This window comes from Takifugu rubripes, chromosome 8 (genome assembly GCF_901000725.2).
Source record: "Takifugu rubripes chromosome 8, fTakRub1.2, whole genome shotgun sequence".
Lineage (NCBI taxonomy): Eukaryota > Metazoa > Chordata > Actinopteri > Tetraodontiformes > Tetraodontidae > Takifugu > Takifugu rubripes.
This window is the reverse complement of record NC_042292.1, coordinates 15781296-15803259: the sequence shown is the minus strand read 5'-3', so window position 1 is coordinate 15803259 and position 21964 is coordinate 15781296. Positions and strand designations below refer to the sequence as shown.

The window sequence follows — 21964 nt, the reverse complement described above, 5'->3', positions numbered from 1 at the left end:
TTTTAACAACAATGTGACGGTGTAATCGAAGATTTCCTGCGGTTCTTGAACGCAGCATCACGTTTCTACGTGATGTCACACGGAAGTTGTGAACATGGGGGCGGAGCCTGGCAGAAGATGGCTTCTCTACGCTGTCGGCGAGATCCCTGCGGGGTGATCTGTCTGATCTTAACATATTTCAGCGTGTTTTATGCGGACTACGTAGTCATACATTATGTGCTCCTCCCTGCCTACTCGAACAGGTCGGTTATTTGTGTTTTTATGTCCTTTTAGCCCTATAAAAACAGACAGGACCGCCGTCGCTCTGTGCTGTTTCCATTGAAATGACCACAGCCAAATCTGACAGCGTCCTTACTTTTGTTAGTTCCCATCCTAAATGGAAACGAAGACTAAGCCTCCTCCCTTTGAAATAAGTTAACCCCTTTTAAGTCGTGTTAATCGTATGTCTTTATGCTCTATTGTTTTCAGCTCAGTTGTACATATATAAATAAATAAATGGTCTTTCTCCCATTAAGAAATACAAATATGGAAGAATACCAGGAACTTCTTATTTCATTAGGTGCAGCTTTTTCATAATCAAGAAATGGTGAGAAATGGCAGTGAGAACTTTTGGAATTTGACTTTTTTGCAGTGTATGGTGCACTCTACATGGATCTGCGTTTAACCTGATTCTGATGCTGCTGCTGGCCTGCCACTCCAGGGCTGTTTTCTCAGACCCAGGTCAGGGATGGATTTTGAGCTCACAAAAAGACACAACTAAAGACACAACTCTTCATTTGAATTTGTGTGCCGGTTTAGGTGTGGTGCCACTTCCTGACACCGCCATTGACTTCTCAGACCTTCGCTCGCAGTCATCTCGGATGAATGAACGGGTGAGTTGTAGCATTTTAGATTTATAGTTATTTTTCTTTGGAAGTATTGCTTCATACATGTCATGAACGTCAGTGTGATGCTACCTGTACATCCTGACTGTATTTATAACTATCGCGGACGCCTCTGCTGCATGTTGCGTGGCTCATTGTCGAGAATGACGACTGTGTGAGAAGAGAATTTTGTAGTCAAATTCTACAGGTTTGAACAGTCTCGAGATTGTTCTGCCTGCTGCCGCATGTCTAGTTGAGACCCAAATGTTGCCTCACAACTGCAGAAATGATGTTTATGTCATAAACCTCTTAATGACCGAGGACTTCAGACACATACACTGTTACGTTCTCAGGGCTGCGAGGGCTGGACGGTGTGCAGCCGCTGCGAAACCTACAGGCCACCCAGAGCGCACCACTGCCGCGTCTGCCAGAGGTGTATCCGCCGCATGGACCACCACTGCCCCTGGTGAGAAGCATCCAGCGCTCTCTTCTCTTCTCTTCACTTCCTTCTCATCTTCTCACTGACGTCTGCGTTTTTAGGATCAACAACTGTGTTGGAGAGTTAAACCAAAAGTATTTTATCCAGTTCCTCTTCTACACTGGTGAGAAATCTTCCAAAACCAGTAACACTCAAAGGATTCTGATGATTCGAATGCACACTTTTAACCGTTTGTCCGTTCTGGCTGCAGGTATGGCCAGTCTCTATTCCTTGGTGTTGGTGGTGTCATCCTGGGTGTGGCGAATAAGGAACGAGAGGGAAAGCGACACAGAGAAAGAGGGCGAGGAGACACCAAGCAAGCACCTGATAGTGTGAGTGTTGGTGTGAACGTGTAGTTCAAGAGCTTCTTTACATTATTGTTGTTGAACTGCCTGGATAGATCTCTCTCTCTCTCTCACCCAGTGCTCATTACATAATCCTCCTGGTGGAGTCGGTGTTGTTTGGAGTGTTTGTCATGGTCATCTTCTATGATCAGGTACGCACATTGACGTCCTAAGGCTGAGACTTTAAAATAAGCCTATTCTACACCCTCATTCACTATAGCTTAAACATGTCACATGCACTCTTGACAAGTGTCGATATTCACACACTCTGATATTAAAGGACATTTCTCTGACACTTCCTTGTATTTTACCCAAAATAGCAGTTCTCTCTTCATCTAAAAATAAGGATTTCAACATGCCAGTGACTCTGTCCTCAGAGCTCTATTTGGTTAGCATCTTATCCTATGATTTCATAGCCAGTAATTTTTAGCATCTCAGAAAAAAAGGAGAACATTTTATTTTAGAAAGTGTTTTAATTTCAAATATCAAAACACCTGGTTAAACTACAGTGAAAAGGTGTTCTTTAAAAACAAAAATCTGAAATAAGCCAGTCTTTCTCCAGTTGGTGTCCATAATCACAGACGAGACTCCCATCGAGCAGATGAAGAACAGGCTGATGATAAAGGACAGAAGCACATCTCCTTCCTCCTCGTCATCCTCCACCTTCTCCCAGCTGCCTCATCAGCCCCCACACTCCCGCAAGCCAAAGCTCGCTCTTCTGCGAGAGGTTTTTGGAAGAGGTGTTTAATTTAACACAATCTGTCATAGTTTTCGTATTGATCACATTTTTTTCATTCATAAGCTGGTTTATCTTTGCTTCTCTTTTCTCCAGGTTCCATCTTTTGCTGGCTTCTACCTCTCCAATCCAGCCCTCCATCAGTGGGTGGGGTCACGTACTCTGCCCTGCCTGACTACAACGTCTGATTCACACCAGCTACACCCAAAAATGACAAAGAAGGTTTTTGGGGCGGCTGCGTTACAGTCAAAATGTTTTGTTTTTTTTCCCCCAAGTACAGTGTCTTATCTTTGGACCGAAGAAATGAAGAAACAAAAATGGCAGCGAAGTCTAGGACCAATGAAGAGAGTGTATGCAGGATGGGAAAGAATGAATGTGTCTTTGTGTGTACCCTGCTCAAAAAAGGTCCAAAGGTCCCTGTTTAGCTCTCTATTTACCAGCATCCATAATTTCTTTTTTAAATATTGGTGGACTCCCAAGTCTGAATAACAATCAGATGTGATTGTCCAATTTTACCTAAGTCAAGCCAATAGAAGTAGTCCAAACACTGAACCCTGTGGAACTCCATTAATCTTCAGGAGGAGGAATAATGACACATAATATGACATCTACTCATTGTCAGATATTTGTTTTTTTCTTTTGGTTTATGCTGTTTGAACAAAATGTCTGCCTAACAATCTGCCTCATTTCCAGATGCATTTGAAGATGATCTGGCCAGTATTTATACAACCAACACGTTGGTCAGTTCATCTAAATTGAACAACTTGGACTTCCTCATTTGCACTACAAATTGTTAAAACGTCAGCATTATCAGCAGTTTTACCCCTGGGGATGTTTCTACATATGTATATAGCGTTGCTTTCTCCTGACGTGGACTGAACAGGAAGATGAGGCGGAAACAGAGACGTTGCTACAAGTGCTTCAGTGGACTCTATCCATTTTATCGGATGTTCTCTTTCTACATGTGTGTTTCCTGTTACATGATTTCACATTGGAGAGCTGTTGACAGCATTTATGGGACCCGCATCACCCTGAAAGTTTGCGTCATGTTGCATTCACAGCCAGACTGATGCTCTGATCCTCCTGTGGCTCAGTGGCTCAGTATAGGGCATCGTTACGGAAGCACTAAAGACATCCTGAATGTGAGCGAGCAGTTTTGTTTGCTGCTGGCAGTGAAACTTAAACTTTAAAAAAAAAATGGTCAAGATTTGGGTTTTAGAGCAGAGCAGGAATGACATCTCGTCACTTACTGATCGAGGGTTTACCGTTTAATAGCTGTACATATGAAGGGTTGTATTTTATATCAACAGTGTGCACTTTTTAAAAAAGAAAGGGAAATTTACTGGATTTTGTCCTTTTTTTTTTAAAAGAAAATTTACATTATGGATACATATTAATATGTACTTGAGATGTACCAAAATCAAAGGGTTTCAGGGAGATTTGGGTGTGTTTTGACTTGTGTCAGTTTTAATAAGCTAATACCTTTATCAGAGTGTGGCTATTTCTCTTTTAAATTAAGTAGTAGTTTTTGGGGGTAAAGTCTCATTTTCTTTGCAGATTGTTTATGTTTTCATAAATGGTGTGCTCATGTTTCTGTACAAGGGTCTCAAAGCAGCTTTAATCCGTATTCCCGGCATTTTGTGAAAAACGGAGCCAGATTTTGTGCAGTGTTGATCAAATTTGGGACCCTTTTAAAGAGTTTCTCTCTGCACAGTACCAAGGGTCTACATTTAGTTGGCAGCCAACATATTTTGGCTGTATTTTCGTGGGAGGGCCCTCAGAGGGTTTTAATTCTGCTGTTTTTCACACTCCCGCCGGTAGATTGTGGAATTAATCAACGTGGAGCCCTGCGGACAAAGACAAGTTTGATGTGTGTGTTGGTGATGAACCGGTTTACAGCTGCTTGATGTATTTGTTGTTGCTGTCTTGAAACTGTGACCTTTGTGATGATCCGTCGCTCTGGCTCATGAAACCGATGGTAAAGTCGATGACTTTTCAACAACACTGCCTGCTTTTGTCTTTATATCTGCCGTTTGTGTCCTTAGCAAATGGAGCAGTACACAAATGACATGATGCGTTATTCAAATCAAATTTCAAAGCCATTATGATCATGTTTGTTAGTATTGAGAGCTGTTTGAAATAATTTGAGGTTCTTTCTTTCTTTGCAATTTTGTTCTTTCTGTCCTTTTGTCATGTCTTTGTTATTTGTTGTTTCTTTCACCTTAGGTTTTTCATTTCTGACTTTGTCTGCTTGCATGGGTGTCAAATTCTGGTGGTGGTTCGGTGCGAAAATCCACACTCCACACTAATGCACCAATTCCTTGCATGCCAACTCAAATCAAATCAATCTTTATTTATACAGCATCTTATACAATCAAAATTGTTTCAAGGCGCTTTCCAGAATCCCAGGGCCTGACCCCAGACAAGCAACAGTAGCAAGGAAAAACTCCCTTTTAACAGGAAGAAACCTTGAGCAGGACTAGGTTCATGTAGGGGGACCCTCCTGCTGATGGCTGAGAGGAGAGGAGAGGAGAGGAGAGGAGAGGAGAGGAGAGGAGAGGAGAGGAGAGGAGAGGAGAGGAGAGGAGAGGAGAGGAGAGGAGAGGAGAGGAGAGGAGAGGAGAGGAGAGGAGAGGAGAGGAGAGGAGAGGAGAGGAGAGGAGAGGAGAGGAGAGGAGAGGAGAGGAGAGGAGAGAGGAAACCAAACCATGACCCAGTGGGGTGACAGAGGCCTGTCAGGTGATCATGTTTCCGGACTAAGTATGATAATTTGACTATCTATGATAGTAACTGGAACTACAGAATTAGCAACAATAAGCTTTTTCAAAGAGGTGCCAAGAAAACCCACAAAGAAGAAGTAGTCATAGCAACCTTATATGCTAATACTGGCACCGCGCTAAGCCACTGAAAAATGGCAATAAGAAAAGCAGAAAACAGGAGTTTTCTGGACAAGTGAGAAGCAGAATATCTGTTTACATATGTGAAAGACGGACCTTGCACAAGTACAACATCAGATGTTCTATGAAACACAACACCAAGATAAGCAAAAGAACCTGGACATGACTCAAAGGTGCCAGAAAGTAGAAGAGATGAGAAAACATTACATTTATTGTGAGCCTGTGGAAAATGAATACTGTTGAAATTTAATTCAGAAGGCTGCAAATAAAGAGTCATACAATTTTTAATTAATCTTTATTGAAGAAACGTACGCCAGCGATGTGGGGTTTTTTTTTATTTGAATTTTGCTTTTGCATGGGTGCAATATTGAGTTATATAATGTATAGCAGGGGTCCCTGAACAATTTCCTGTGAGGGCCACATAACTTTTCCCTTCTCTGATGGGGGTCCGGGGTCAGTTTGTAACAGAAAAAGTGTGACAACCTTCATGACAGAATCCCACATCAACACTTTGCAGCACAGTGCTCACTGTTACTTTGTACTTCAAAGGAAACACAGCATTTCAAAGCAACCTGAGTTACAAAGCTTTTGTGGTGTAGGAAAAAAAATTAACCATTATTGTGATACTGCTTCGCAAGCAAACAGTGTAAACTTGAACCATGTCGACAGAGCGAGACCTTGAAACCACATTTTCCCATCCGATGGCTTTGTTTGCGCCACATCCTCTATATCCTCCAACACATGAATCGGTAACTTAAAACATTTGCATTGGGACAACCACTGAATCTCTTTCTATCAAGCCTTATTGCTATAAAAACAATTTGGAGATCATTTTAGAAATTCTTTGGGATTAGTGTAATTTGGTGCCTCGGGGTGAGACGCATGTTTTATTAGAGTATGACCTACAGTGCCCAAGTAGTTCCCATTTTTGCTTCAGGCTGGCTAGAGCATAATCATTGATACCAAGATCTGTTTTTGATATGTGTTACAGGCTCCAAAATGTACAACAGCACATCATGAACAGGAGCTCTGGGATTTGATAGAACAGACAGAAACAGCAGTACCAATATCTCCGGTCCAGGACCAGTCAGTCCACCCAGATATGCAAAATGCAAAGCCTTCTTTTGTCCTTCCTGACGTAAGTGCGTTGAGCACGAAAAGAACACAAAAAACTGTTTTCTTGAAGACGATGATGTGAGCTGTACTCGTGAATCAATGTGTTTTACAGTTTGATGACATGGAATTTAATGACCTCAAACATTTTTGGAACTGTTTCGAAACGATGCCACCAGAAAATGTTTCTGATGAAGCCTTTATGGCTCATTTTCCTGCCAAGCTAGTCCCCCCTTCTCTGCAGTCTGCACCCCATCCTACTCCTCCACTTGCACATGCTCCAAATGAGTCAGATCCACCCACCCCGACTCCTGTTCCACCTCCCAGGTGAATTCCATCTGCTTTAAGTCTTTCATCTGGTTGATTTAAACTTTTTTTTTAATTAGCTATTTTTTTTTTTTGAGTACAGTACGAGTCCTATATCGGCACTACCACCTGGATCTCCCCAACCTGGGCAAAATTGCCCAAAGCTCAACTTCGTTTTTGGGTCTATAAAGAAAAAGTTGCCGATTAAGGAGTCTAAGACGAAAAGAAAAGGTCAACGAGGCAAAAAAAAGGTATTCAGTTAACTTGAATGCCATAAATAACTCTCCGTGTTTGATTCTTCGTGGCAGTTCTCTGAGCAATAGCTGTCCTTTCTTGCATTGACCAGTTGGTTGCATAGTTAGCATGCTTGGGGGAAAAGTGACAGCTAATGTCTTCCTTCAAAGCTGCAACAGTTTCTTGACAAATAAGACATCGATGCCTTTGAGCGGACTTCAGTGAAAAAGTATTTAGCTGTCCATTCCTTGCTAAACACCCGGCACGCACTGTCGACTTTTCTTTTCTTTGGGCCACTCATTGCTGCAGACGGGCTTAGAACGATACCAGTTTTAACACAGTAGCACGTGTTCGGCAAAAAAAAAAAAAGTCAATCCATCGCCGGGTTTAAAGCCCCATTTGGTAGAATGACCAGGTATTACAGGAAAAGGTGATCCTTATCGCAGTCAATTTACCATCGTTTGGCATTCATGATCTACACACGTGTTTCCGACCAGTTTCCCGAACACAGTTCCACATGTTCCTGAATCTTGAGTAGGTTTTTAGTAGAGTAGGCTTTTATGTGTATATCCGTTCACAAATTTCCTAATGTTTCATGAATGAGATCCTCTGAGTTTTGTTGTTACAGCCTGATTCAGCATCAAAAAGCACCCAAGACCAGCACGGGCATTTCCTGGGATGGATGTGAGTATCAAAACATCACTTGGATTGATATAAAAGAATTATTAGTGTTTATGCCAATGCTCTTTATGTGTCTGTGAAGGAGCGGACAACAGTTGTTCAAGGTTCCGGAGGACGGGTAAATCTTTTATTCTCTGCTACACAACTAAAATTCCTCTACAATCACATGCCAAAGCACCAGTTCTTCCATTAGATTTAAATGCGATGTTTCATGTGTCCCAATGAATAGCAGTGACAGAGATGACAACAATCGGGTTTACATCAAAAAGCCTCCCAATGCCTTCATGCTGTTTATGGAACAGCAAAGACCCAACGTTTCAAAAGAAATCTGGCGTAAAGGCAGCGGGGCTGTAAACTCACATCTGGCAGCAATAGTAAGAGGATATTTGGGTCGGCTTTTTTTTCTCAAAATTGTCCTTATTGAATTCAATGTTTTCTCTCTCCAGTGGAGGTCAATGTCTAAAGAAGAGCAGTCCTCATATTTTAGTGAGTCAGAACGACTGACTATATTACACAAAGTGATGTACCCTAACTGGTCCCATCAGATGAATTATGTAAGTATACATCACGCCTCTTATGCATTGCTACACTGGTGGTAAAGCACAGTCACAGAAAAAATGTGTTTTTTATTTTATCTAGGGTAAGAGAAGGCAGAGGGACAGAAGTGAAGTTAGTTCTCCAGAGTCCAATTTTGCCATGCCTGATCCAAGAAACCCCGCACAAGTAATTCAAGGTCCTCACACCCAGTCAAATATGACGCAGCCACCCGTCCAGCATGGAGCCTACATTCCAGATCCTGCCCCGCAGGGGCCCTTCCTTCCATATGATCTTCCACAGGGACCATACATGTGGAATCCTAACCCGCAAAGTTCCTTTTTCCAAAATAATCTTCCGCAGGGGTCTGGCATGTTAAATCCTCACCAGCCGGGGCCCTATGTGCAAAATCCGCAACCACAGGGGCCATACATGTGCAATCCTAATGCACAGGGACCGTTTATGCTAAACCCATATTCACAGGGGCCATACATGCACACATCTCACCCACAAGGGCCCTTTATGATGAATTACTATGCACAAGGGCCTTACATGCATAATCCTCACTCACAAGCATCCAACATGAACTATCCTTACACCGAGGGACCCTACATGAACAATCCTGTCCCACAGAGGCCCTTGCAGAGTCACTACCCAGAGGGGATCTACATGTGCAACCAACAGTCACTTGGAGATTGTATGCCAACCCAACAGACCACAGACGGAGTGCATGCTAAATCAACGGCCACAGGCATACCTGCCAACACTGGGCTGTGAAACAGAGGGAGATTATTTGGTGTCCCCTCACAACGTCCCTGGCCCTTCATAACAATAATGAGGACGTGAACAACATTGCAGCCGCAGTTGGGATGCGCACACAATCTACCAGATCATTTGACTTCCATGCCTGACTTTCCATCATTATTTCTGTGGGGAACTACAGAATGGGAGAGACAGGCCTCAGCCTGTTCTTCACTGGAGATCTATGAAAGGTTTTCAGAATGGGTTCAGTGGACCAGATGTGGCTCAGCGTCTTCAATATGTGACAAGGAAGATAGGGAATCATGGACTGCCATGCCATCGACTTTCGGACCAGGGCCCACCAGAGTGATCGGAATTATTCTTGTGTGATGGATTTTTGCATGGTTTAGAGAACTTTATTAAAGATAAACTGGTGTCTTATAAACTTCCTGCCTAGTGTCATTATTGACTGTCGGGCAGATGGAAGAATTATGGATAAGGATCTTGTGCATCAGCTGGGAATTGACAGGGATCCTCTTCCCCATCATGTATTGGGTCAAATAACTCACCAAAAAGCTCCTGTACACGTATCCCTGTCAGCCGAGCACCCAGAAACCATGAAATTCTTGCTTAATTTGTTGCCTTGTCTGCCACTGATTTTGTGTTACTCTTAGTTCGGTCATCACAACCCACAAGGGAGTCATCTGGTCTGCACAACAAACATAATGCCCGCTAGCACAGACTGAATATTATATATTCTGATATGTATATTGTATACACCCTCTGTACTATGTACAGGTATACAAGGGCTGAGTATCCATTTACCCTGGATTATTGCATATATACATCCTTTTTTTGTATATTCTCTATTCTATCCTAATTTTATTTTTTTTCTGCATGCTTTCGCTGTTGTTGCGCTGTAAATTTCCCTGTGTGGGACAAATAAAGAGCCTGAATCTGAATCATAAGACTCCTCGTATCTCCAGCTCTCTAATTCATATACCGGTAACGTGATCTGTTTTCAAGAAGGCGACAGATGCAAAACAGCTTCTAACACTTCCCCAGGTCATTACCAGTATCTTTTAATGCCGTTCAGTCTCACCAATGCCTCTGAAGTAGTTCAGGCCCACCTTGATGACATCCTGATCTTTTCCAAATTCTGTGAGGAGCCACTCCTACAGTATCCTCTCAAATTCTGTTTGTCAAGTTACATACTTCTCAAGTACTTTTCAATGATATATCAAATCTCAGGGAAGCATTAAGATGTAAACATGCCCCAAAACTGTAAACGTGCCCCAAAAATGCAAGAGAGAAAAGCAGCAAATTCAACGCAATGGGAGCTGACATTCTTGAAAGATGAGCAAACATAATTGAAGTTAGCACGCCGAGCAGAGCAGAGCAGAGCAGCGTCATCTAGAATGCAGTGATTTCTCAATCAGAAATATCTGCCTTATACCTGGTTTCTAGCTACGTAACTGCTGCTCTTCTACGATATTGTAAAGGATTGCATCCATGCATTTAAGAGACAAGGGATAACGTAATTTTTCATTGTCATTTCCAAAAGTTAGCTTCCGTTGTGGTGTGAGATGTGCTGACGAGGACCAGAGGGCGGGAGCACATCACACCGGTTTTAGAATCGCTGCATTGGCTACCCGTGCGTTTCAGGATCGATTTTAAGGTTCTTTTATTAGTTTTTAAATGTCTTAATGGTCTTGGCCCGACTTATTTATCTGACCTGCTTTTATTCTATCAACCCTCGCGGACTCTGAGGTCCTCTGGCACCGGCCTTTTAACCATCCCACATGTAAGCTCTAAAACGCACGGGGAAGCGGCCTTCTGTTATTATGGTCCCCGACTGTGGAACAGCCTGCCGGAGAACCTCATTTTAAAAAGAGGCTCAAGACACACCTTTTTAATCAGGCCTTTAATTGATTTTCTGATTATTTTTAATTTATTTTATGTCCTCATGCTTTTTTCTTATCCTTATTTTACTTGACACTTTTACTGTTTTACTCCCTCAGTTCTTAGTCTCTCAGTTTTTAGTCTTTACACCTTTTATCCCATTTACTGTTTTAGTCTGTTTTAGTCTTAGTACTGTTTTACTCCCTCAGTTCTTAGTTCCTCAGTTTTTAGCTTTTATACCTTTTATCCCATTTATTGTTTCAGTCCTTCAGTTTTTAGCTCCAGTGTTTCCTCAAGGTGTTTCCTCATGGGGCCCTGCCAGGCTGGGAGATGTTTCCGGTCTACCGCTGGGGGTGCTGTCCCGTTGTCGACCCTGGCCTGGGTGGTTAGGGGGCTCTGTGCTTTGGTGTGGAGTCTCCGGTCTGTCCGGGTCGGGGTGGTCTTTGTGGCTGTACGGCCTGTGGTCATGGACCGTGACCTCCCTCGGCCTGGTGGGCCTCCAAAGGTGGCGTCTCCTTCGCCTCAGGTCTCGGTGCCCAGCCGTGTCTCAGCTTGTCTAAGCTTATTTGTGTGTGTGGGTGTGTGTGTAAGTGTGTTGTATGCATGTGTGTGTGTGTCCTTTTCTTGATTCTCTTGTTCTCTTTGCTGTTTTTATCCTTTGTGAGGCACTTTGTGCTACCTAGCGTATGAAAAGTGCCATATAAATAAAGATTGATCTTGATATTGATATTGAAATGACATATCTTGCATTTGTTTGTATTTCCATTATTCCTGTATTTGGTGTTTGGCCGGTTGCAACGTGTTTACTCTTGCAGTGCATTTGCCCCCATAGCCCGCCGTACTTACACAGCAGCACGTCCTGAGCAGATCGCAGAGGTGTCTACTCAAGTGACGTCTCTAATATCCTCACTCAATACAGTGTCAGTACATTTACTTGCTTATAGTCTTTATTTGTCTTTGAAGTACTTTGATGTCTTGATGTCTTCCATGTTTGTATCAATCTTTGATCCAGCCCAACTTACGATTGCTTTGATGTGAATGCTAAGTGAAGGCTCTAATATCCTCAATTACAGCGTAAATACATTTTCTTACTTATAGTCTTGGTTTGTCTTTGAAGTACTTTGATGTCTTGATGTCTTTCATGTTTGTATCAATCTTTGATCGAGCCAAACCTATGGTTGCGCTGCTGTTTATCATCATCATCTGTATTACAAGAGTCAAACGGTAAAATGTCTGAACATAATCTGAACGAGCTGTGGAGTTTAATAGAAGCGACAGATATCACAAGTGTAGAGGAGCCAAGTTCTTACACATTACTCAGTGGATTAGAACTTCAAGATGTCTTCTTCCCTGAGCTTGAAGTGAGCACATACCCTCAATCTTGGGACAATCTTGACGTGAGTAGATGTTAAGACATGAGGATAGAAATCTCAAATTGAAGACTGATGATGAAGATGATGATGATGTGTTTTACAGACCATCGAACTCAGTTCAAGTGACATAGGAGCCAATTGGAAAGTGCCTGATGTGACGTTACCTGCCCTAACAACATCGAGTTCAACATCCCATACAAAATCTGACTCTGGGTGCTCTTATGAACAATATCCGAGTCCTACCACATTGGCGTCAGGTCTTTTAAAATCTATAGAATCTCTTTCACCCACTGGGTCGCTTGTGCAGTCTCCAAAACAAATATACCCGAAGATCAACATCATTTATGGGCAGTTGAACAAAGCCGATTCTAACAAGGACCAGGTCAGATGTTGCAACCAGGTAAGATATTGAGTTAAAAGTTGTTGGTGATCATTGCAGCATGCACACAGCATTTCATTGTATTCTCTGTTTATTATTTACAGTTCGATACACAATCAGAAAGCATTTTGTCCAACGAATCCCCAAAATGTTTTGTTGGATGGCTGTAAGTGTCACAAACAGCAACAATAAAATCCCGTTAGCTAGACTGTCTGATGATGTGTACCTGTCTCTGTGAAGGAACGGGCAGGAGTTATACAAGCTGCAGGAGGATACTCAAGAGTGAGTTGAGTCTTAACAGTTTAAATCACCTACAAATTCATATTAGAAGGACACTTGTATACATTGGTTGCGTTAATCCATTTGATTCAACATGTTCCTCATTAAACAGCACTGACACCTCTGACAGTGATGACGACAGTGAGGAGGTCTATATCAAAAAGCCTCCAAATGCCTTCATGCTGTTCATGACGGAGCAGAGACCAAACATCTCAAGAGAACTCTGGCGCAAAGGCAGCAGCACTGTGAACTCATATCTGGCAACAATGGTAAGAGATTTAGATCTAGATGATCTAGATGAGCCAATTACGGAAAGTGGCTCATCTCGAGGTTTTTCTGTTGTCTTCTGTCTCCAGTGGAGGTCAATGTCAAAGGAAGATCAGTCCAAATATTTCAAAAGGGCAGCACAACTGAAGCAGATTCATAAAATGAACAACCCCACCTGGTCCACCCAGTTGAATTACGTAAGTAAATGTGATGCTTTTCTCACCTGCTGCACTGGCAATAGAGAATGACAGGAATGTTTGGTCTTCTTAGGGTAAAAAAAGACACAGGGACAGGAAATACAGAGTTTTCCCCCTCGATCCCAAGAGCAATTATCTCATGGGGAACCCTGGACAGCCTGTGCAGCGCAGATTGAGTCTTCCCACCTATCTTCCACAGCAACCTTACAGCTGCAGTTTTCCCCAACAAGGACCCCTCATCCAAGCACCTTTCCCACAGGGTTCTAGCATGTCTATTCATCCACACATGGCAGGGAGGCAAGATCAAAACCCACATTTGTGGATACACAGTCAGGAAGCATGCATGCAAAGTTCTGAGATCCAAGCGCATGTCCCCCATGCACTCTACATGAATCCTTGTCCCCCACAAGGATTCATGAGAATTCCTGACAAGGGAGTGTGTACACTGAATCCCCCACAGGAGCTGTGCATGGAGAACACTGTAGTTGGTCCAGTCCCAGACCATGTTCTGGAGGAGCGGTAAATTAATCATCTGCGATTATTTGCATCTCTGTCAAGAAAGTGATGCCGTGAAAATGATTAAGAGAGGACACATGTGGCTGGTTGCAATGCAAGACTTGTGACTTATTAAAGTTTATGAAAAAAAAAACCATTAAAATATGCCTTTGCTTCATGGAGCTGTCAGGGTCCTGGGTGTTTGTTTTGGTGTTGTCTGTTCCTGCTCTGCACTTTCTCCAGGAACCTGGTGTGATCACGTCAGTTTCGAGGTAAATGTCAACTCAGTGACTTGATTCCTTTGAGATTCAGAATTTGTGATTGTGTTTTTGCTCTTTGCTCAAGGTCTCCACGCCTCCCTCCTTTGGTGAAGAAATGTGCAGGATTTTTTTTTAGACCTAGTTGGGTGTTTCCTCTCTGCATTAAGGCCCGCTTCAAACTAAACTCTAACAGGATCATTACAATAAACTGATTTTATGAAAATGGTTTGGCCAAATATTTTAACTACGGCCTTAGATAACATTCTCCTCAACATACATCCAATACAACACTTCACCACATGTATAAATACTTGTATTACATGTATACACAATTGCACACGTCATTTATCTTCGCGGGTCAAATATAATTACACTGCGGCCAAATTTACCCAGAGTTTGACATATCTGGGCTACGGTGCCCCAGTCTTCAGTACACCAAGTGGCAGACAAACATACACGCTTTACACAGACATAAACACACCATATCTATAGCCAACCGATCCGACCAATCCAACAGTTTTCCTGATCCCCGCCCATTCGACCAAGAGTTTAATTGGCTAATTTTGCTGTCAATCAGGGCTCTGGCCAGGCCACGGTCACGTGACGAGGTGTTTTTGTTATTTTGCTTCCGCCTTTAGCAGTTCAGCTGTGTCATGTGGGTGTCAGGATCGCAAACTCAAAACCTTTGGGCTTGAAAATCCCTCGGCTGCTCTTCTGAACATTCCTGCCAGGGTTGTGACCCGTCCCGGCTGCTGCCAAGAGTTATGGCGGATCCGGAAAGGTCGCCGCTGCTTTCCGAGCAGCACGACGGGACCAACGGCCTCTCTCCCGGAGGAAACTGCTATGGATATCCGTCAAAGCCGCAGAGTATGTCCGCCGTGTCCTATTGAGGCCCTCGCCAGAGTGAGGCTGCCATAGTTTAGGGATTAAATTCCACAAATGTTTTTAGTAAAACTGAACTGAAAGGCTCCGCATGGCACAAACCCGATCATTCATTGCGCTTTGCTAGCAAGCTAGCCCTGTGGCTAATGATGATTGTACATAATATCTACAGAATATGTCTTATATAGTTTAAGTTTATGTTCATCTGTGTTTGCGCTGCCACGATACTGTAAAATGAAGATTGTTAAGAATAAGGACTCGCCACCAAATGCTGACTTTGCAGTATAAATCATGCAAAAGAACCGCTTATACAGCTTCCTGAAAGGTCAAAGTTCAGCTCATGACAGGGTGATATGCATGAATCGTTTGTTTGTTTTTTATATTTTCATCACTGGTCTTCTAGCATCTACAGATAAACCTTGATGTTTGGGTGTGTCGCTCGCAGGTGGTAATTTTATGTGACCTGACATATATGTGGGTTATCAAAGGTTAAGCTCCTTCCACGTCTAACGTTATGCATCCCTTCTGGCTCTTTTCTTTAAGTGTCTGTCTGCTTTCAGGTCTGGCATCATTCCCCACCTCGGTGGTGCTAGGCGAGCCTCCACCTCCATACTCGCCGCAGGGCAGCCCCGACAGCAGCAGCGCTCCAGTCATCAACTGTCGGGTCTGTCAGAGCGCCATATCTGTGGAGGGCAAGATGCACCAGCACGTGGTCAAGTGCGGCATATGCAACGAGGCCACCGTGAGTCCAAAGCCGCTCTGTGGATGATGGTCCTTATCATTTCGCCTGCCTTGATTGGAACCACGGCTGTCTGTTGTGAAATAAAACAAATGAAATTGCTGGTATCAACCAGAAGGGTCTTTGGTTTCAGCTCAACTCACCTTCTTAATGCTTTCGTCTCTCTCTTGGTAGCCAATAAAGAACGCTCCGGTCGGGAAGAAGTATGTTCGCTGTCCATGCAACTGTCTGCTGATTTGCAAAGTCACATCGCAGAGGATCGCCTGTGCCAGGCCTTACTGGTGAGAAAGAGAAAGAGCAGGTTTTTCTTTTTCAGCCGCAGTAATCCCGATTAATTGAGCAAACTAGTGAAATAACTGCGTAATTAGTTTGATAGTTACAAGGCAGACGTGTATTGCTTTAGCAGCATGTTTATTTTAATGTATAGGTCACTAAGAAGTCAAGTCAATGCAAGGTTACATTTATTTCTATTAGATCGCTCAGTAAATAAAGATTATTCAATTGTGCGTCCACTAGATGGCGGTAAGAGCCCGTTGTCTGAGCTCATGAAGGGTTTTAACAGGAAGTTGAGCAAAACACATCTTTTTCAAGGGACACCACTAGTTTTTTGGGTTTTTTTAGATATTTCAAAATACAATGAAAAGCAAGCAGTTTTTGCAACGGTTCACATGACTTTCCATTGTTTTGTTTTTTTTTCCCAGCAAACGCATCATCAACCTGGGTCCAGTTCACGTAAGCAGGGAGAGTCCTGAGCCGCAGCATCAGCCCGTGGGCATCCGGGTCATCTGTGGCCACTGTTCCAACGTATTCCTGGTGGGAGACAAGCTCACTGCTCTTGTTCATGTTCAATGACTTGACGCAGTTTCTAGAATGGCTGCATATTAGCTCTTGCTCCTTTTTTCCAGTGGACAGAGATTTCAGACAGGACGTTGGCCCGATGTCCACACTGCCGGAAAGTGTAAGCTCCTTTACCCCTGCTTGTGTCTGGGAAGCGAAGAGAGAGCGACTCTTGATCTGTGTATTTCTGGTGTTTGTCTCCAGCTCCTCCATTGGCCGGACGTACCCCCGGAGGAGGAGCCTGCTGTGCTTCCTGCTCTTCATTGTCCTCGTAGCCTCCACTGCAGGACTTACGGTGAGTGTGTGTAAATATCTCCCTGCAGGGTCCGACCATTTTCTGGGTTCCACATCGTTTCCTCTCCGTCAGGTCGGTACGTGGAAGCCGGCCCAGAACTCCAAAGGAATCTACGTTTCGTGGGCGCTGCTGATCCTCCTTGCTTTGTTTACTGTGGCACGAACCGTCTACTGGACATGTCTGAAAATAAGCAACCCCATATCCAACATCACGTAGTCGGATGGCGAGGTGGGGGGGCACATAAGCGGATGGCAAAGCTTGAAGAGGCGAAACGGAGGACAAGAGTGATGTGATTTAAAAAGAAAAACAAACTGGTTGTACTTTTCTGCTGTGCTGTTTAGCCTCATAGCATCAATGCTAACAAAAACCAATTGAGTGGTATCGTCTTCGGAGCATGAACTTGACTCTGCGTGGCCTAAAGTTAGTGTTTAACTTCCCCTTTAAGACGCATAAGCACTTAAATTCAGTTGGTTTTTTTTTGCGAACATCGTTTGAAATTTGAAAGGAATCACTGGTTTGCTGCTTCCAGATTTCTAAGTGTGCTTTCCCCCCTATTTTCATACCAAGTGAAGATCATTTGGGTTTGGGGCTATTGTAACTATCTGCTGATATCTCTTTCAGTTTTCTCTACATATGTAGAACAGCCATCACACTAATCCATTGTGAAGATAAATGTTACTTTGTGCGTGTTTTTCATGTCCTGCGTTCAGCCTGAAGACAGTTTACGGATCATCCGATGTGCTAATAATAAGAGAATCCTAATATTATGGGGGAAAATGAAGTTGGGCATTAGATTTTTTTAAATTGATGTGGACATTTCATATCCAGAACTCTAACGCTCTGTTTAATCTACGCGAGACACCGGTGGAAACCACAAGTTCTGGTTCCATGACTATAAATTAAACTTTTAACCTTAATGTTTGACTCCGAGGGGCTGGTTGCCATGGAGCCCCCCTCATCTGTGTTCATGATTAATCTGCGCGCTAATGTGAGTTGTTACTGCCCTCTTCTGGTTGGTGGATGCAAGTACCTCCTGGCTGTGAAATGTGTTGCACTAGTGTCCTGACTTTTGTTGTTGTGTCTTTTTATATTGTGAAACATGAATCATTTTAACATGTCTGGCTCACACGCCTCAGAATCTGACCTCCACGAGGGGCTGTGACTGCCACAAAGTGCCCCGACGCACTAAAATTGGCTAAATTAACACGTATTAAAATAGATCATTGACATCATTCTAAATGGAGTTGTTGTCAGGTGGTTTTTTTGTCACTTCATGCACATAGTTTTCCTGAAGACATTTTTAAAGAGCATTTTACCTAATTCTTTTTATTCATTTATTTTTTGCCTCTTCAGAAGAGTTCTGCGCTCCAAACTGGGGGGTGTCATTTTAGAGGCTTGTTATAAACACACACCTATATCTGCGCAGTCTTTACATACAGCCGGAGTCCCCATCAAAATGCCATCGAGAGCTCCTCTCTCTCTCCGTTCCCCCACCCTCCAGCTGCTGCGTCCTGGGACATTTTTCCTCATTCAACATTCGGACTCTCTTGCGACTCAATTCCCGCTGAGGCACCAAGAGCTTTGGTCCTCGGACAGCCCCTGTGGATGTAGCTTGAAAAAATTCCCAAAACAAAAAATCCTTTAAGCAATTGTGTACCTGTTTATTTATTTTAGGATTTAATTTTTGTTGCTGCCATCCCATTTGGGGATTGTCTTAGTGGGGGACTTTTTGGACTTCACCTGTGTCTGTGGACGCTTTGACCATGATGGAGCCACAGAACTCCAGGGGTTCGAAGCAAGGTGTCCCGGTGGAGGAGGGTCAGGCAAAAATCAACAGCAACAGCCCAAAATCCAACCTGGACCACAGCTGCCAGCAGGGAAACGCCATCAACACCATACACCGGTGAGGACAGGACTTTTGTTTGTCTCTGGGACAATTATGTCAGTGTCCAACTAACAGTCTGAGATTTTTATTAAATCTGGTCATTCTGAACATTTGACATTGACAATGCATATAATAAAAAGCTGAAATAAAGGGGAAATCACATGCAAATGCACAGTAATCAGATAATTACACACTGCCAGGTGTTGGTATCCTTTATCTTTATGTTCCTTTAGCTTAGCGTGATGCTATACTGGCTGTTTTGCCTCTGTTCTGCTATGAGAGATGCTTGGGAGAAGAAATCAGCCAGATTCTTCCCTCCCTTACAAAACCTTGTTTTATCATGATGTCAGATTTACGACCTGAATTTAAATCCAACAAGCTTGAAGTATTTATTGACCTCTAACATAAAGCCCGGCGAAAGCAATGCTAACATGACATCACAGTGTTGCTGGAAATATAATTACACGGTTGATATTCTATCAACGCTCTGAAGTGATGATGTTCCTGTGTGAACAATTGTGCATATGGAGCAATTAGCACGTGTAAAAATGCCCACCGGTACTGAGCCTCAAGCCCCACTGACCCGGTGGGCAACTGTTTAAATCTGTTGCTTTAAATGTCTTCTACAAAATCCATGCGACAGGAACACGACACTGCAGAATCGTAACTTTACAACATCAAGTCGCCTTTTAACACTTGCACGGACATAAAACTTTTCACTTTGGAATAGAGCAGAAAGACCCTTTAAAGGTTTCCTGTCCCACCAGGCAGAAAATGCTTTCACCAAGGAAAATGGGATGCCGGGGGAAAGCGCTGTCACCCGAGTGGAGGGATGGGTCTGGTCACCCCTGGTGTAAATGACACCATCGTCACAAGATGGCCGCCCCGTGCTGTCATCCAGGGGTTTCACCTTTCCACAGGAAGTGGATGACCCCAGCAACTATTTATCCGCAGAGTCACATTTGTGTCTTCATGACTCAGCTGATGCTAAATTAGCTGCTTGCTTGCAGTTTTGTATATCTAGATCAGAATACACTCCTCCAGCAACAAGCTCGAGTTGAGTTGGACTCAACGCTGCTCAACGGTTCGAATCGAGAGGAACCTCCCGGCGACGGTGTCACTTTGCGTTGGTCTCCATTAGCTCATCGAGCCGTGGCACAGTGCAGCCTCAGAGTCAAATGATGACTGTGATATCGTTTGATGGGGCGTGATAGGACGGGTCCAAACCAAGACAGGCTCCAATGCTCCATTTTTGGTCCCAGTCGAATTAGAGTTCTGAATTAAAGCACGGTGGGTCCGGAGATGATATTTTTAGTATTCTGGTTAGCTCAGTATCAGTTTGATGGGGTGATAATTCACCGCGGGTTCGTCTGAGTCAGGATGATGCATGGCTGTGCATGCATGGCGATGAAAACTCTCCTCAGCTCTGAGCCAAGTGATGGTGTGATGGTGTAACCCAAGCTGCACCAATACCTACAACCAGCACACTGTCGCTATCGTATTCAGCTGCGACTGTGAGATCACAGCGAAAGCTTGCGGATTATTTCCATTAGAGGACTCAGACGTCTGTCCTGAGTCTCGCACTGGGTTACCAAGTTACCGATGCCGTGCCAAAGGGAATTTGCAGGATGCTCTTGAATTGTGTAATATTTTAATATATTGTAACTAATTTCAAAAACTATTCCATAAAACAACCCATTTTCTAGCGCTTAATAAGATCAGTGTATGAAATAAAAGCCAGAAATAAATGTTTTTAAAATCCACTTTACACTGGAAAGGTTTTATTATAACAACACAGTGGTGATTTAACACATTTAACATCTCAGACAAACAATTTATACACCCATTTGATATTTTACTCAAACTATTAGCACCACTAAGCTAATGTTAGCTTCATAAGTAGGCTCCTGTAACTACGGTTACAGCCTCTTCGGATGGTGTAGATGTTCAGCATCGTTTTAATTATGCAAAAAAAAAAAAAACACCCCCAGCTTGTGTGGTTTATTATGTTCCTGTTCAATCATGCATGTGTCCCCAGAGTCAGGTTGTGCTTTGGCCAAGTTCAGACGCTAACAGCTGTTGCTAACCCCCGAGCGCCTGGAGTCACAACTGTCTTGTAAAAAGGAGAACTTGAAACTTCACTCGGACTCAAACTCCACTGCCTCTGACCTTCTTGAGGCTATAAAAAAGTTCTGGAAATGTGAACAATTTGGATGTGCCCCAAAAGTCTTATTTATATAAATTAATAAACGGTTGGTATTTATATCCAACACAGCAGAACGGCCACATTAAAACACGTGTGGATGCCACAGCTGTGAAAGCATCGTCGCATCTCCCATAAAGGACCAATATACTGTGTGTGTGTGTGTGTGTGTGTGTGTGTGTGTGTGTTAGTTGCATTCACACACAGGTTTTCTGGCTCTTCTTACCCAGAATCCCTTGCAGAGATGGGGAGATGAGACTTGGGATGACTTTCAGGAAATTTAAGGAATTAAAATATGTATTTTGACTCAAGTTTTATATTTCTGGCATCATTGTCCGGAACAGAGCAAGGAAGTACTCTGAATGTGGAGTTTTCACAACTATGGAAAAGTTGTCCAAGCCCTTAATCTGTGGTAACACACCCGTCGTTGTGTGCTCGCTCCCTGGCTAAGCTGCAGCCATGTGATCAGGCCTCTGCCAGGGCGGTGAGAGCAGCTGAAAATAAAAACCCAGCATCCTCGGGCACACGCACACTCAGCTGTTGTTTAATGGTCAGGTGTTAAGCCCTGTGGTGAAGGGGAGGAGATAAAGAGGATATATCATTAATTTGGTGCAACACCCCGCAGAACACAATCCCTCGAGAAGCATATTCTTCATTTATCTTTTGATTAGCTGTTGATTGAGCAGTCGGTGCACTCAATTATCACAGATTTAAAGATCATATGCTCCTAAGATCAATTAAATCCTCGCTGGTTTCTGTTTTTATTTACAGGAGGAAGGATTATCACTTTCTCTTTGGGGATCATTTAAATATATTTGCTCGAAAGATTAGACAGTTAAAGTGATTGTGTACAAAATAAAGCTTTAGTAAATCAAAGGTTCTTAATTAACTTTAGTAAAGAGGTTTAACATTCTCACCTTATACAGTATTCAACAACCATATTATGTAATATCATGTTATAGCATTTCCACTGTCATGGTGTCACCTTGTGGCAGAATGATGACATTTCAGGTGTCTGCATTTTTTAATATTTCAAAATAATTT

General features: G+C 43.1%; 4 protein-coding genes across 5 annotated transcripts; all 4 read left to right on the top strand.

The window, feature by feature from the left end:
* Positions 1-97: 97 nt before the first annotated feature.
* LOC101074974 (palmitoyltransferase ZDHHC3) lies at positions 98-4421 on the top strand. Its single transcript, XM_003976613.3, has 9 exons — positions 98-242; positions 632-720; positions 799-872; positions 1217-1329; positions 1404-1465; positions 1553-1673; positions 1765-1837; positions 2248-2425; positions 2518-4421. The coding sequence occupies exons 1-9, from the start codon at positions 118-120 to the stop codon at positions 2607-2609; spliced, it is 927 nt and encodes a 308-aa protein (XP_003976662.1). The 5' UTR covers positions 98-117; the 3' UTR covers positions 2610-4421.
* A 1545-nt stretch (positions 4422-5966) lies between these two features.
* LOC115250775 (transcription factor 7-like 1-A) lies at positions 5967-9369 on the top strand. 2 transcript variants are annotated; one of them, XM_029840802.1, is made up of 9 exons: positions 5967-6067; positions 6310-6456; positions 6547-6758; positions 6841-6988; positions 7600-7655; positions 7735-7770; positions 7882-8026; positions 8099-8206; positions 8292-9369. In XM_029840802.1, exons 1-9 carry the CDS (start codon positions 5978-5980, stop codon positions 8961-8963), a joined length of 1614 nt encoding a protein of 537 aa, XP_029696662.1. In that variant the 5' UTR covers positions 5967-5977; the 3' UTR covers positions 8964-9369. The 2 variants fall into 2 exon arrangements, with proteins under 2 accessions (XP_029696662.1, XP_029696663.1); XM_029840803.1 differs by lacking the exons at positions 6547-6758; positions 6841-6988 and having other exon boundaries at positions 6009-6067.
* A 3164-nt stretch (positions 9370-12533) lies between these two features.
* LOC115250750 (transcription factor 7-like 1) lies at positions 12534-14001 on the top strand. Its single transcript, XM_029840641.1, has 6 exons — positions 12534-12602; positions 12686-12747; positions 12822-12863; positions 12973-13129; positions 13217-13324; positions 13398-14001. The coding sequence occupies exons 4-6, from the start codon at positions 13040-13042 to the stop codon at positions 13845-13847; spliced, it is 648 nt and encodes a 215-aa protein (XP_029696501.1). The 5' UTR covers positions 12534-12602; positions 12686-12747; positions 12822-12863; positions 12973-13039; the 3' UTR covers positions 13848-14001.
* A 689-nt stretch (positions 14002-14690) lies between these two features.
* Positions 14691-18075, top strand: pip4p1 (phosphatidylinositol-4,5-bisphosphate 4-phosphatase 1). Its single transcript, XM_003976614.3, has 7 exons — positions 14691-14946; positions 15522-15703; positions 15875-15981; positions 16402-16513; positions 16606-16658; positions 16742-16832; positions 16905-18075. The coding sequence occupies exons 1-7, from the start codon at positions 14844-14846 to the stop codon at positions 17046-17048; spliced, it is 792 nt and encodes a 263-aa protein (XP_003976663.2). The 5' UTR covers positions 14691-14843; the 3' UTR covers positions 17049-18075.
* Positions 18076-21964: the final 3889 nt, after the last annotated feature.